The sequence below is a fragment of the Opisthocomus hoazin genome, chromosome 6, assembly GCF_030867145.1.
Source record: "Opisthocomus hoazin isolate bOpiHoa1 chromosome 6, bOpiHoa1.hap1, whole genome shotgun sequence".
In the NCBI taxonomy this organism is placed as follows: Eukaryota; Metazoa; Chordata; class Aves; order Opisthocomiformes; family Opisthocomidae; genus Opisthocomus; species Opisthocomus hoazin.
In genome coordinates, this window is record NC_134419.1 from 17,369,890 (window position 1) to 17,384,452 (window position 14,563).

General features: G+C 38.5%; 1 protein-coding gene across 6 annotated transcripts in view; it reads right to left on the reverse strand.

Annotated features, from left to right (window-relative positions):
- The window catches only part of COL24A1 (collagen type XXIV alpha 1 chain), a 156,884-nt gene that overhangs the window by 69,158 nt on the left and 73,163 nt on the right, over positions 1 to 14,563 (reverse strand). For 5 of the 6 annotated variants that reach the window (XM_075424851.1, XM_075424850.1, XM_075424848.1 and 2 more), the window contains exons 21-24: positions 10,114 to 10,167; positions 8,701 to 8,745; positions 3,240 to 3,293; positions 2,134 to 2,178 (exon numbers count right to left, since the gene is read on the reverse strand). In XM_075424851.1, the coding sequence (XP_075280966.1) occupies positions 2,134 to 2,178; positions 3,240 to 3,293; positions 8,701 to 8,745; positions 10,114 to 10,167 (198 nt within the window). The remainder of the gene's footprint in view (positions 1 to 2,133; positions 2,179 to 3,239; positions 3,294 to 8,700; positions 8,746 to 10,113; positions 10,168 to 14,563) is intronic. The other variant, XM_075424849.1, reaches the window with a different exon arrangement.

The window sequence follows — 14,563 nt, forward strand, 5'->3', positions numbered from 1 at the left end:
GCTCACTGAGTGGTGAACGATACGTTCACACAAAATATCTGAGTTGTGGAAAATGTGTGCACTGAATTTAAGTTCACTGAGGAGCAAAACAAAGCCCATGACAAATCCAGAAAGTTACGGTTAAGTAACTAGCTTCTGTGATTGTTTTATGTACTGTTATTAATGTAGTGACTTAAGATTGAGCACAGCTTTGTCTTTTGCTGAGAATTTTGGTGCACGTGGCACTGTACAACAGATTAAATCCTATCAATTTTCCCTAACATGTTACAGGCTGAAAAACAGAATTTATATGTAATTTATATGCTTCATTTTGCACACTGTTGAGAAAAAAAGAAGGAAGTGTAATGTTGTCAGAGAAATGCTGGTTGCATGGACAAAAGGTTATATTACTGTGTCCCCATACAGAGTCATTTCTGCATCTCTCCCTAAAAGCAACATAGTGTTACGATGTCCCATCCATTCTCCTTTACCATGGCATCCTCATTCTTCAGTACTCATCCACGTCTGCTCTAATCATTCAATAATACAAAAAACCCCAGCTTTTCCAAATAGTATCGTAAGGAAAGGAAACTATTGCTTTACAGCTCCAATTACAACCTAATAAAATGAATGCTTTGCAATGTATAAACTGCTGAACAGAGCTATGGATCAAGCTGCTGCTAAGTATATCGCTACATTTAGAGATATGCTGGCTGACTTCTAAGTGGACCTTCTGGTGTTACACGGTATTACCAGTTCCTGTCTAAGCAGATACTTTTAACTGTTTGAGACGCCAGCTTCTCAGTCCCCTTTCCTGAAGCATAGAGTCTTTGAAGTACACAGAGGAGCTGGATTTCACTTACAAGCAGTTCTGAAAATTTCAGCAGTAACCAACCGTTTGATGAGCTGTCTTGGGTACATCTGCTCAGTATTTTGCAGACAATGGGGAGCTCACTGACTGTCATCTAAGTTGAACAGAGTTTATGTGAATAGTACAGCACTGAGACCACACCAGTGTAAGGCATCTGTCCTCAGCATACATTAACTCAAGAAACAAAACCAACTTAGTCAACTCCTGCGTGATATCTGGGTAACACAAGCATGGGCCAACAATCTCACACCTGCTCATAATTCCCAGACAAAAGTTTAAAATTCAAAAGGGCAGGGGATGAAATTAAGCAGAGAGAATTGCAAGGCAGTATGTTTAAGTGATAATTATCAACTAAAAGCACCTACAATGGAATAATTGGGAAAGATAATGACTTTAAAAATGAAGGATTGGAGACCGTGGATCACAAAGTGAATAACAACATGCTATTGCAAAAACGGGGATGTGTATGCAAGAAGATGGCTTGTAAAAAGTAATTTTTCCTTTCTCTCAGCAGCTGAAACAGTTTGGGCAGTAAGCTGGAGTCATAGACGTTTAGATGAAATGGAAGCAGTCTACAGGAGAGTAAGAATATGACTTAAATTATCTAGAAAACATGAAAGGCTAAGTTAATTGGGACTGTTTAGCCTGAAAAGAAAGAATGAAGGAGGCACACAGTAACAACTATCATTTGTAAAATGCTGTTTCCAGCAGAAGGGAGTCAGGTTACACAACTGGAAGAACTTTTTAAAATTAAAGATAGAGAAGCCTTGGGCTGCCTGCAGGTCATGAAGCCTTCATTCTTGGAGCTTTTTATAACTGGTTAGCCAAATATTTGTCAGGAGTGATATAAAGATAACTGATTCTGCCCAGGTGGTAGAGGATGGACTGCGTGTCACCTCAAGGTCGCCTTGAGCTCTGTGATTTTATGGATGGCAGACAGAACAAGTCTGCAAAATACATCTCAGACTAAATGTAACCTCTCAAACAATTTAACTGGAAAAGGATCACTCGTTCATCTACTCAAATGTGCTTTGGAAGATCCCTGCAACTACCTGTAATGTTCACTCAACCTGTTAGAAAAGATGCAGATTAACTCTGGAAAATACTTAAAATGGGGAATTTTATTAAATAGTATGATTCTGAAAGACCACAAAGGTATAGCTAACCTACAACAGCTTCAAAGAAAGGCAAAATTCATCAGAAAGTTACTGCAACACATTAGTCATTCATTCTCAAATAAACATAGAATTGAAAATAAAACCAGAAAGAGAATTGAAGCTTACTGCTTCACCGGTTTTTCCAAGGTTTCCTTGGTCTCCTTGTTCTCCCTGTTAAATGTGGAAAACAGATGATGTAGTTCATTAGAAAAGTAATTTTTTTCATACGTGTATATTAAAGTCCTCTTTTCCTATGAGCCTCCTTATTTTCTAAATTACATCTGCCAGTTAAAACTTCAAAAGCTAAAATGAAGCAACCAGCAAAAATTTAATTTTGTCAGTGGCTAATTTTGATTTTGTAAAAAGATGTAAGCACTGTCCTAATGTATTTAAGACTTGCCCACAAAAACGAAAACTATGTATTAAGGGCTCACTAAATACAGTAAGTCAGCAAATACTATAAATCTATGATTTAGTTTTTGTTTAAATCTTCCTTTCAGCAAATTACCTTCATTATTTCACAGTTGCTTCAAAAGTAAAGGTCACCTGTGCGCACTATTGATAACATTAATTTTGTTATGAAATATTATACTAGGAAAATTATTATTCAAATGACATTTTAGCAAACTTCTCCTCCTTCCGCCAAAAGCTTGGATCTGCCATTATGCATTAGATTAATTAATCCTGTTCTCCTTAACAATGCTGCAAGTTACATTATGTAAGTCCAGAACATTTTTGTATGTATTATTTCACAAGTGGAAGTTGGCTGTATATGCACTACTAATTACTTGGCTACCACTATAATCTCAGTGCCCTGATGAGCAGCGATTTGGGTGCTGTTTACTCAGATTGAAACTCAGCACTCAGAAATTCTGCTGCCACAAGTTCCTCTTTCAAACTGCAGCACTTCATCTCATCCCCCCTCACACCCCCAAAGTCCTTTGTTGCCTCTGGGCCCAGCCACCCTCGCATCCCCAGGCAGCTAGATCTAACTGTAGTAGGTGTTGTCTTTTCTTATACATCCCTGTGTCCTAGAGCTGCGTAATTTCCTTCTTTTCCAAACTGGGATCTCGCAGGAAAGCAGAATCACCATTACGATTCATATATATATTATATAGATGCATGTGTACTCATAATCCTTTCACTGGCATGCCACTACATACATCAGTGTATAATTATACACAGTTGATACTCCAAACACATTTTATTTCATACGTAAAACCATTACTTACCTTTACACCTTCTGGTCCAGGATCACCTACATGGCCTTTCTGTCCCAGCTTTCCCTAAAATAATTAGTAGAAAATATTGTAAATTTTTTTAAAATTATAATTTCATTCCAATTTCTCAATGTATCAAAATATGTGCACTCAAAAATGTAGAGTTTAGTAATATTTAATACCAACATTGGAAGCTAGTGTATTTATAAATCCACATCTGAAAATATACTGTTGATTATTACAGCAAATACTAGCAAAGTAAGCAGAATCTGTATTAACTCTTCCAGTGGTTAACATTGAGGAAACAGAATCTGAACTTTAGACATCAGGGACTGGTGTCATAATTGTCCTTCCTCAACCACACGAAATCAGCTCAAATATCCTCTCCTCTTTGTTCATCGAATTGATTATTTTAAGCCACTCCACTCTCCATCAGCATTTTGCTGCTGATAGATCTTGTGGCTATGATACTCAGTTAATAACATACAGTTACCTGGAAGGAATACACCAACATCAATCAGAGCAGGAGGCAATGAAGTGACAAGACCTTTGAAGCATTTTATAATATGCATCCCTCCCTCTGTTGTCACTCACACAGAATCACAAAGGCATAAAACCCAGAATGCTTTTCCCCTGAATTTTCGATTAGATGTTTATAACTTAATTATGTCTCACTTATGGAAGGTCTTTTTCCCTTTAGGCATACTTTACTTCCTTTACAACATAAAACATGGCCTAACTATTTGTTTATCTGAACAGCATAGCCCTGCCTAGACAAGTTTTCCCCATCTGCTCTGAAGCAAAGACCCTAATTCAAAAGTAAGGGTCCAGTAGACCGGATCTGGCTCTTGAACAAGTTGCCAATGAGATCACTGAAGCCTGACAACTGGAGAAAGAAAATAAATTCAACATTTTAATGATTCAGTATCAAAAAGATGCAGATTTCTGGTAAAAAGAAATTACCAGCTGTTGTTCCAGCAGACTGCATAATTGCAATCACAGGACTCTGTAATGAGAGCTTTCCTTTCCACATCAGCTGTCCTGAGACAAGAGAAACTAAAGCAACAGATAACAAACAGGTTTCTTAAAAAAAGATGGGATTTTTCCATTCAGCTCTTTTGCTCTGGCTGCTTTGTGCCCATCTTTCAGAGCACAACGTCTGTACTAGTTTCTGGGCATCCGAGAAATTCTCTATTTGGCATAATATTATATTGTCTTAGTAGGGTCCGTGACTTCTCACATTAAATCCTTTTTATCCCTCTTGTTCCCTCACTGCCTGCCTGAGTGATATCATTTTGCTCTACAAGTTCCAACAAATATCACTGCTTTAGGAACAGACTTTTGTTTTTGCCAATGGATTAAAACATGACACAGCCAGCAATGCAGGGAGAAAAGACCGTGAAGCAAGGTTCTGAGAGACCCGGATAAAGCAAGTCACGTATTTCCACAAGGCTGAGAAAAAACAGGTGATGGGCTTCTGCAGGTTACTACATGCTGTTAAACTACTTTGCTGCAAAGAACCTTAAGATCATTCTGGAGAGCAAGACTGTAACATAAAATGTTTTAAACAAAATCAATTGAAAGAAAACTAGTGGCCACTCCTAACCACCTTGATAATTTTAGTGCTATCAGAGCTGGATTTGAGTCACAACTCGTAAAGGTTTCTTGCCTGTAGTATCCCAGCTGTGTACTAGCTGCGAAGGACACACAACAGATGCAGGTTGATCAGAAAATGGGACAAGTGGATTTAACTGGTAAAGCAATTTGAAACATACAGATCTGGCTTTAAACAGAAATGCAATACAACTGTAAATTACACATGAAGGAAAAGTCACTGACCGAAGGTTAAACTAGGGATGGCTGCTTTTCTGCTTGCAAAACCCTGAGAAAATTACTTTACCAGAGCAGGGTAATCCCAAAGGAAATGCCTGTTTCCTAAAATACTAGCTGAAAGTTCTGCCCTTCCCTTTCAGGAACCAGCAACCACCTGTGCTTCCTTTCACCTCACAATGGGTTGACACAGGCATGTATATTTTAATATTAATATCTCTCACTATCACTTTATTCCAGTCCCTTCACAAGCTTTTCACACGCCTTCAGCCCACAGGAAGACATACGCCATCTTCAGAAAATACTGCACTGGGGGTGTGGGGCAGCTTTGAAAGCACTTTCCTCTGTCCTCAGGAGGAACTGCTCACCTTATGACTATACAAATAACAGCTTTTGTTTTACACATGTATCTCAGAAAGGAGTCAACTCATGACAATTCCTTTTTACATTATGGCTTAAAACAACCTCCGCCTTTTAATGGTATTTTCTGCTCCAGCAATGAAGATTAAAAAAACCCAAAGCACCTGTTCGCACGGACTGAGCTGAGCTACACTGACAGTTACAGTGTTAATATTTGGTTAGCCTTTCAGAAAGAGTTAAGTGGGAGGAAACTGAATAAACACAGTCACTTCTTTAATGTAGCATCTACTGTATTTTCACAGGACAAATAAAGAAATACTAAAAAAAATCAGCATTTTTTGATTTAGAAGGATTAATTTAAGAGAATGTAAGTATATGGAATGGAATGGGTGGGAAGGTTTGGAAAGGAATGAATGAAGAATCAAACTGTGTCATCAGATTAATCTAAAAAACCTCTTCCTAAATTCAAACAGGCTGAGCTCTGTGGAATCTGAGATACATCCTGAGTAAGTGGTGAAGCATCCTCGAGTTAGGCTCCAGGTTTTTTTAGACATAGGGGAATTCTTTTCCAAGCTGTGACCTGAGAATCAGAGTGGAGGTTCATATTCACCTCTGTTGCAGTAGAGGATGATCTATTTTGCTGGCAGCATTGGTCAAGTGGGACCCAAGGGCTTTTGGTCTCTTGCATGTTTTTTTTAAAGCAAAACAAGGGTGGGGGTGGGAGGAGAAAAGTGAGGTGAAAAATTAATGGCTGCCTGCTTGGTGCATGCCTAAACCTGAACTGGGAGCTGAACACTTTGACCTGAAAATGACACAGTAGAAGAGATGAGGAATTCCAGAAGCACTACAAACCCGCTCCATTACTGTCCAGGAGAAAACTAGAACAGTTTCGTAAGATAACCAAAGGTTTACAATATATCACTTACAAGGACACTTTAGCTAGTTTAGACAAACCCTAAGAAAGTCAGGATAGAAGTGGCTGCAAAGAGGACTAACCAGGCCTACAAACAAGGTCTGTAGGATAGGAAGCAAGGTTGTGGCGAGAAAGACACAGGCAAGACTGTCACATAGAACAGCCTGACACTACAAAAACCGCCTGTAAACCAGGCAAAAGACTGAAGCAGATTGCCAAGGAGAATGAAGAATCCCCACCCCTGCAGGCTGCAAAAAACACGTTAGACACACATGTGTCAGCTAAAGGCATACCTGACAGCTGATGGTGCCTTGGGGCCATGTACCTCCAGACCACTTCTTCAGGTCCCTCTCAGAGACCTCCCCTGCCCCACGGCTATTTAATTAGTACAGTGACAACACAGTTTTGATAGCATTTACTTTCAGATGTAGCATTTACTTCTTTAAACTCCTTTCATGGAAAATGGAAACAAAGCCTATGTAAATCAAATGAATGTGAAATTGCAATCAAGCAAGTATAATTTAAAAATACAGATGTGTTCAGCAGCTTACTGACTCAGTCCTCCTAAACTATATCAGATTTAACAACTTCACAATTGGAACTCTCTCTCTGCAGTGTAATCATACAGTCTATGTTACAAACAGGAGTGAAGCAGCAAGGACAAGCAGAGATGGGAGCAGAGGTCACAGCAGCAGTGAAAATAAGTGAATCTAACATAACATAACATAACATAACATAACATAACATAACATAACATAACATGTGTGAAACAGCTGGAGCCCACAGAAGCTGCAGAATCCAGGTGAGAGCAGATGGGCCCTGGGACGAGAGTGAAAACCAGGCAGGGCTGCCCATCAAGCAAAACTCCCATTTCCCCTACCTCTCATTTCAGGAGGGTATGTTAGCCAGCAAGCTACTGAAAAATGTCTGGAGACAGCAACCCCGGGACCCACCTCAGAGCCACACATTCTTCTCTCAACAGCTTGTTGTGAGAGAGATAAACCAGGGAGCCATAAGACATGCCAACACTGTGCATATTTCCCACTGAGAGAAATCAAATCCAAAATAATTTAGGTCAAACTGACCCCAAATAGACTAAAAATATTCCAGTTTGCTAGGTTATGCAGAAATTTTTCCTCTTGGGTCACTTTGACACCAGCTGATGGTGGTCTGTGCATGCCTGGTGACACGGAGAACGTGAAGGTAGGTGTCTCATCGCCCATGAGTCACCCACTGCAGCACCTTCTTTTCCAATTGCCACAGCACAACATGGGAGATGCTGTCCAGCCATGAAGCCCTGCCCAAGGAGGAGACTCCAAATGTGAGGCAGCAAAAATAAAATTTCCATGAGGCTCTTGGCAGAAGCTCAGGCAAATTAAACTGAATATTGAACTGAGTCACAAAATGTTATGAAATTCTGTTCAATTTTTTGCATGTTTTCCTCAGCTGAAAAAAAAGAGGGTTTTTTTTGCTTGGGGTTTTTATTTTACTTTTTTTGGGGGGGGGGGGGTTTAAACACCTAATCCATGTGGCAAATAAGCATTTTAGTATTATTTCTAACAGAAAGCAATCTCCAGCTTTGACTAGCTAATAAACAGGAAAAATGACATAAGAATACTTCCACTCTAGAACCGGGAAACAAAATTGGAAAGACTTTCCCAAGGCCACACAGAAATGGGAAGTCACCGAAAATGAAGACCAAGCCAGTGATTCCCACACACAAGCAAATCAAGTGAAGTCAGAAGATCATATTGCTGCCGTCCCTAGTGTAAGCTAGTATTCTTTTTTAGCTTACGATTTTTCTAAAAAAAAGCATTAAGTCCACTAAAATAGTCTTAGACACTAGTACATGTTTGTAACTAACAAAATTGGTTGTTAGTTTTAAACTTTTATCTTTTAAAATGTCAGCATAAACAGCATTGTGACATTCCAGCTTTACTGTTCTCAGCAACTGTCTACAAGATCAGTTTGAAATGATTTCTTAAAGCATCAGTCCTTTATATTTCTTCCTGTGAGCCAAGTCTCATGGTGGGTTCTTTCTGAATTTAAATGTTTTGATATATCAGCTGGTTCTGTCCTTAGGAAGTGTTTGGTGGTTTCATCTGTCTCACAAGAGCACCATAAGCAGTTTGTTATTGACTCTTTCTTTTAAAAAAAATTATTTTGTGCACCATGGCTGTGATTTCCTTTCAAATCATTTGTATGGAAAACCATTTCTCTTTCCAGCTCTGCTTTAAGCATGTGCTGAGGAAAGAGACATTTATTCAGGAGATGCCATTTTAAACCCGTCACTTCTTACAGTAAATTCACCTTTTAAAGCAGTACTTCTGCAGAAAAATAGTCTGCCCTAACAAAATCACTTATACTTACTCTTGGGCCAACTGCTCCAATAGGTCCAGCTGGTCCTACTTCTCCCTAAAAGAAATTAGGACTTCAATAGTCTTGTACTAAGTCTAGCTTTAAAAAAGAAACTCTGCAAATAACTGTATTTATATAATCTTAAATTTGCTTCCTATGTGTTTGTATGAGTCTAAGTCTGATAGAAACTCTATAAGAGAGACTAATCTGACTTCAGACAAATACCTTAGCCAGAAAGCCATGCTCTGTGTAGCCACTAGATCCAACCAGAAAAGCTGTGAAACTGTTGGTATACCTACCATTACAGCAATATTTTCACAATTTTGAGCAGGCAGAGACTCTGCAATGATGGGTTAAGCTCTGTCTACCCTGCAGTTACTTCATGCTAGCATACTTCATGACTGTAAAAGCATAGGAACATTCCTGCTTTTCTCTTCCAAGTTGCTATGGCACAGCCACTAAGTTAGCCAAGCCATTTTGCCAGGGTTTATCCTTGTCTTTTCTCAGGGATGAAGGGAGGCTGGGGGTCAGGCTTGTCAGGCTTGTCAGGTGTGTAAGAGAGGAAATGAGACACTGTGCCTGTGCTGTGCAGTGCACTGATATAAGTATGCATGATGGGGAACTGCAGTGTTAACTCTTCAGGGTCCACTCATTATACAGTTGTATTAAAGCATGGATTTGTATCAATGAAGTGCCAGGATGTCATTTTATGGTTCACTGATCCTCCTCAACATGGAAGATTTTCTCCACGTTTTGGAGGAAGTGGTACACAACCTTTTTAATGACAAACCATAGGAAACAAAGAAATTAAGAAATTCTATCTGCAGCTTCCTGCCTTCTAACAAAACAGATCATTTTGCCACTATTAGCTTTTACTCACTCCACATCTGTCATGGAAGCCCATAATTAAGCTACCTAGGAGTCTAGAGGTCTATCCCCAGAATCACTGATTGCATTATTTCTAACGTTAATTATTTTTAGCCTAAGAGACGTGTTTCTATTTTTGTGATGATGAAGAATACTCAATAAATTTATAGGACGAAGAGCCACTTTCCTCCCCCTTATCAATTTAATTACAGTATCCTAGATACACATCCTGGTTTTGTCTAGGGTACTGTAATTAAATTGATATATGGTTTCTATCTCCATACCACCACCCTCATCTCCCCAGTTTAACTAAAAGAACCACATCTGACTGGGACACATATTATCTGAGATTCCACTGAAATAATTAAAATAAACTGCATAATGGATGCGCAGCCCTGTAAGGCTGCTAAAACATCTTTGCAATACCTGCCAAAATGCAAAAGAAATTAAAAATTTTGGATGACAACACCATAAACACCTAGCCATTGTTGTCTAACCCCCCTCACAACCTTTTTTTTTTAAACATAATCTCTTGATTGGATAATTTTTCCATCTTACCTCGACTCCTTTGGGGCCTTGTGGCCCTGGAGGCCCTCGGTCACCCAGAAGGCCCTAAACATACAAACACACAGAGTGAGAACTTATATCAAGTAACAGTCAGGTTGGTCTAGTTCCTTTCCTCTTACAAACCTGGACAGAAATGCAAAACTGAGGAAGCAGACCTCATTTCTTACCATTGTTCTTAAGATTTCCCTTAGGAAGCCAGGAGAAGATGCAGCAGAATTTGAGTATCTGCTGGAAAACTGAGTATCTTACAAACTTCTACTACATAGATTTGTTTGAAGTTTTTTTCTTTTGTCTTTTTGAAAAGGAAATAAGAAAATATTGGGGCTCACAAAGGAACAATTCCTCTTTTTGAAGATGTAAAGCACACCATCATATTAAGATTAAAGCAGAACCAAGGTAATTCTTACAGATCTTTGATTTAGGTAGTCTTTAGCATAACATGTGATGAGAACATTGCAATGGAAATAAACTACACAGTGAATTTGAACTACTAGCTTGTCCAAAACTACTGGTGATTTTCAGCCCTTACTCTTCTGTCAGGATTATAATCAGTTTCCCAGAGATAAGGCACCTTATCTTCTGCCAACTCCGAGTTTTCATGACTGCTCACACCAACTTTTTCAAAACTGTTAAAACAACTTTGCAGCTAGCAGTGTGTCAAAAGCCTCGGTCATCCCAATTACAATAGTAGTAATTGGGAAAAGCACTTGACCTGATGTAGGACAAAAAAAATAAAAATCTGTGTAAACATATTATTAATGTTCTGGGAAAGCTAAGCTTAACAACATCAGATAAAGTGACAAGAACAAAGAAACTGCCCTTTAGGAGAGATATGATTAGCCTCTGAAGAAAGCAATGGTGGGAAAGTTCCAAGTGTAAGCCTTATTAATTGCTTACTAATGAAGCTGAAGTCTAGACAGAAGGTGCAGGCATTGTTCCAGTAACAGTTTACTTGGCACGCAAAGTGAAATGGAACAGAAAACGGAACACGCCACCTCAAGGTACTGAGTTTCATCAAAGAGCCCAGCAGTCTGGGAAAGACTGGGGTGGACTGCTGTTTGACACACCACCAAAGTGACAGGAGGGCTTTTAGTAGCACTACATAAGTAATATTCTTGTGTAGCTAGTCACAAAATTTTTTCATTGACAGAACTGTTTTTTTATTCTAATAGCAAAGGACATTAGGAGATATGGCTTTCAGTACAATGCAATTAATTACACAGGGGAAATGTTAGCAACACTGCTACTGTACACACCCTTCCACTGCACTTAATTGGATCTGGAAAAAAGTCCCAGACTGTAATATGAATATTAAGACTAAATGAAATTTCCAACTCCCTTATGAGTTTTCTGGCAACAAACAGAAGATGGAGGTAGTCATCAGACATGTGCCAAAGCATCTGGAAAAAAATGGAGGAGTCGGCAAATGGAGGCATCCTGTATTTCACATCTATAACTTCCCAGCTGAGCACCCCTTCCAGAAGAGGTGAAGCTCCTAATAGTCACTTCTATTAAATGTGTTATCCAAACAAACGTAAATGAGCAGAGGAAGGAAGTTCTCAGCTACTTGCATGGTACTGTTGTAACACAGTGCTGGAAAAACTAGTTATAGTCAGCATATTCTGACCATATTTTCCACTCACTTTTCTTGGTTACAGAGCATAAATGCTTGCAAGAATAACATAGGAAACAAACTAAATTGTTTCAGAACTTCTTAAAAACATTCTTATTCCCTTTTTTTAAGTAAAAGTGTGCTTTTTTTTTTTTAATAGGTGGTGGATCAAGATCAAACCTCTTCTAAAATACTGTTTCCAAGCTGAGTAATGTGCTGTAGACCAAATTACATAATGACTCCTTTGAACATTATTTTAGAGAGGTCAGATTTGCTGATTACTGTACTAATTTAGGGAAAATTGACAATCCAGAACTTCTACTGGTATTTAGAGATGGCTGATCACACTCACAGAGCTTAAACTTTCCACCAGAATGCTGAATTTCTCCCATGCCAGTTGCTAAAAAATAAAGCTTACCCTGCTTTCTTGGCTTTTAAAATGGGTATTGCTTCTGAGGAAGCATTAACAAAAACATGAGGAAAAGAGCGGCACAGTGAGAAATGTTTTCTATAAATAAAAGCTAGAGGAAATTTTTTGAAAACTGCAGTCAACACAAGACAGCTGGGAACCCCAAAAGCCAGACATTTCCAGTGTTATGTAGCCTTTCTCCCTTGGTACCAGGAGCAGTGTAAGAATTTTTCTAGTTTGGTAATGTTCCTTCACAAATGTAAGACATCAATTCTCCCTGATTAGAGCAGGCTGTCTAAGCTTTTTTTCTCTAAGACAAAATGTGCTGGAGATCACTGAACCTTGTTCAGCTATGTAATTTCTGTATCAAAGGAATACAGAATCTTAAACTTTGTAGGCTACCTTTTAGTACTTTTTTTGGCTGGAATCCGTGAAAAGCCAATAGATCAGTAATGTATGTATTAAACATCAATCCAATTCTAACAAAACCATCAAATTTAACACTTTGGATACAATGCGGAATAATATGATCTCAGTGAAGAAACTGGGCAACAGAGATTAGATCCAATTTAGTGAAGAACCTGGGCAGCAAGAATTAGATGCATCAGCTGGGAGGATTAAATCTGATATGCAGTTCAAGAACTGTTGTATTTCTCTTCTCCTATTTCCCCTGGACACAGTCTTGCATCAAAAGGGTTTTTTTAAGTGCCCTGGTAACCCAGAAACACAGGAGCATCTGCCACTGCAATGGTCAGATAAAACTCATTCATATAAGGCTGCTAACATTATGCACATATACTCACAAGTTAGCAAAGTAATGAATCAGAACTAAAGAAAAAGTCCATACCTGTCTCTGGAATTGTATTTTAACTTCTCCCCAATTTGCCACACCAGATACTGATTTCTCAGCCTTCCTAGTAAATTCATGTCTGAGCTATTTTGGGACAAGGCTCTTGACACAGTTGAAACATGTGAGATGCAGAAAAGATTGGCTATGGCCTTGGCAACTGGATTATCTGAGATGTTTTCAAGAATGATTAACTTTGGCATCCAGGGATTGTTACAATCTTCCAGGTACAAACATGACTATCTCTTTGAACTCTTTATTGCTCCCTGTCCTATGCTTTCTTGAGCAGTCTGCCACAGAATTTCACAACTCTGTTGATGGGAGATCTTGTAATTTCTATCTCTGTTTATTCATGGACAACTTGCATGTTTTGTGCTTGGACCAATGATACTGTTGGTCCTGCACAGTTCTTTTGCTTCACCAGTTTCTGCCCTCTGGTTTACTTACAAAGCTCACAAAGGCCTTTCATTTTGGAAAGATAAACAAACTGCCTCTCAGAATACAGTCATTCAAGTATCCTTTTCTGTATCTAGTCCCACCTGATTGAGTCCTTCTGGAATACAAATGCCCAGAACTGTGTGTACTACTTAGATAAAGTCTTCTCGTACTTTGTGCAGTGGCATTAACAAGACACCTTGCCTCATGTGTTCTAGGATTTCACTTAATTTCTAACCACTTTATTGTGCTTTTATTTCAGAGAGATCTGGCGTGCCTTTCCTTCTTGCCAGGTGTGAAGCTCTAAGTTTATAGTAGGATTTATTGTCTTAGTCCTTGCATGCATCAGTCTGAAGTAACAGAAGTGGGATGAATTAGTACAAAGAGCAGTTTTTAAAATCATCTAAAGATGCTTGACTTTGTTTCATATACAAATTTCATGCCATCATACTTGTGCCTATTTATCAGTGAAAATACAATGTAGGAATAGTCCCAAGGCTGGTGAGCGAGGAACTTAATTGCTACTTGCCTTTCAACAACAAGTAGTCAATCTTTAGATATTATTCAATCATCTTCCTCTGAGTTAATTTCTGACCCATCTGCACTTGTTGTATTAGTCTCTACCTTTTCCATTTTAAACAAAAATTTGCCATATGTGCTTTTATCTAAAGTTTCATTGAAAACTTTACACATGTGAATTATTGCCTAAGCTTGGTCTAAAATTTTAGTCTACTAAAGAAGAGGCTAAATTAATCTGGCACAGTCATTTTTGCTAGATAAATTTTATCCATGATTATTGTTACATATTATTTTATCCATTATATAATCTGGTGTGTGAATTGTACCCATTTTTCCATACGCTTAGCTACTACTTCTTTGAAAATTATTTTTTAAAAAATCTGTATTACTCAGGTAAGACTAGAGATATCTGCATGCATTTGGTGTGCATTTTGTTTAAATATAGGTAAAATATATGCTACTTTCTAGTGACACAGCATTTTCTCCAAGTTGCCTTGCACTTAACTTGCCATTACATGCTTCTGTCTAACACAGTAATCACCCTCCTAACTGCACAGACAGGATTAAATGTTAGATTAACTTCCTCATACAAATACCTGAGGCAAAGTACCTGTACAGT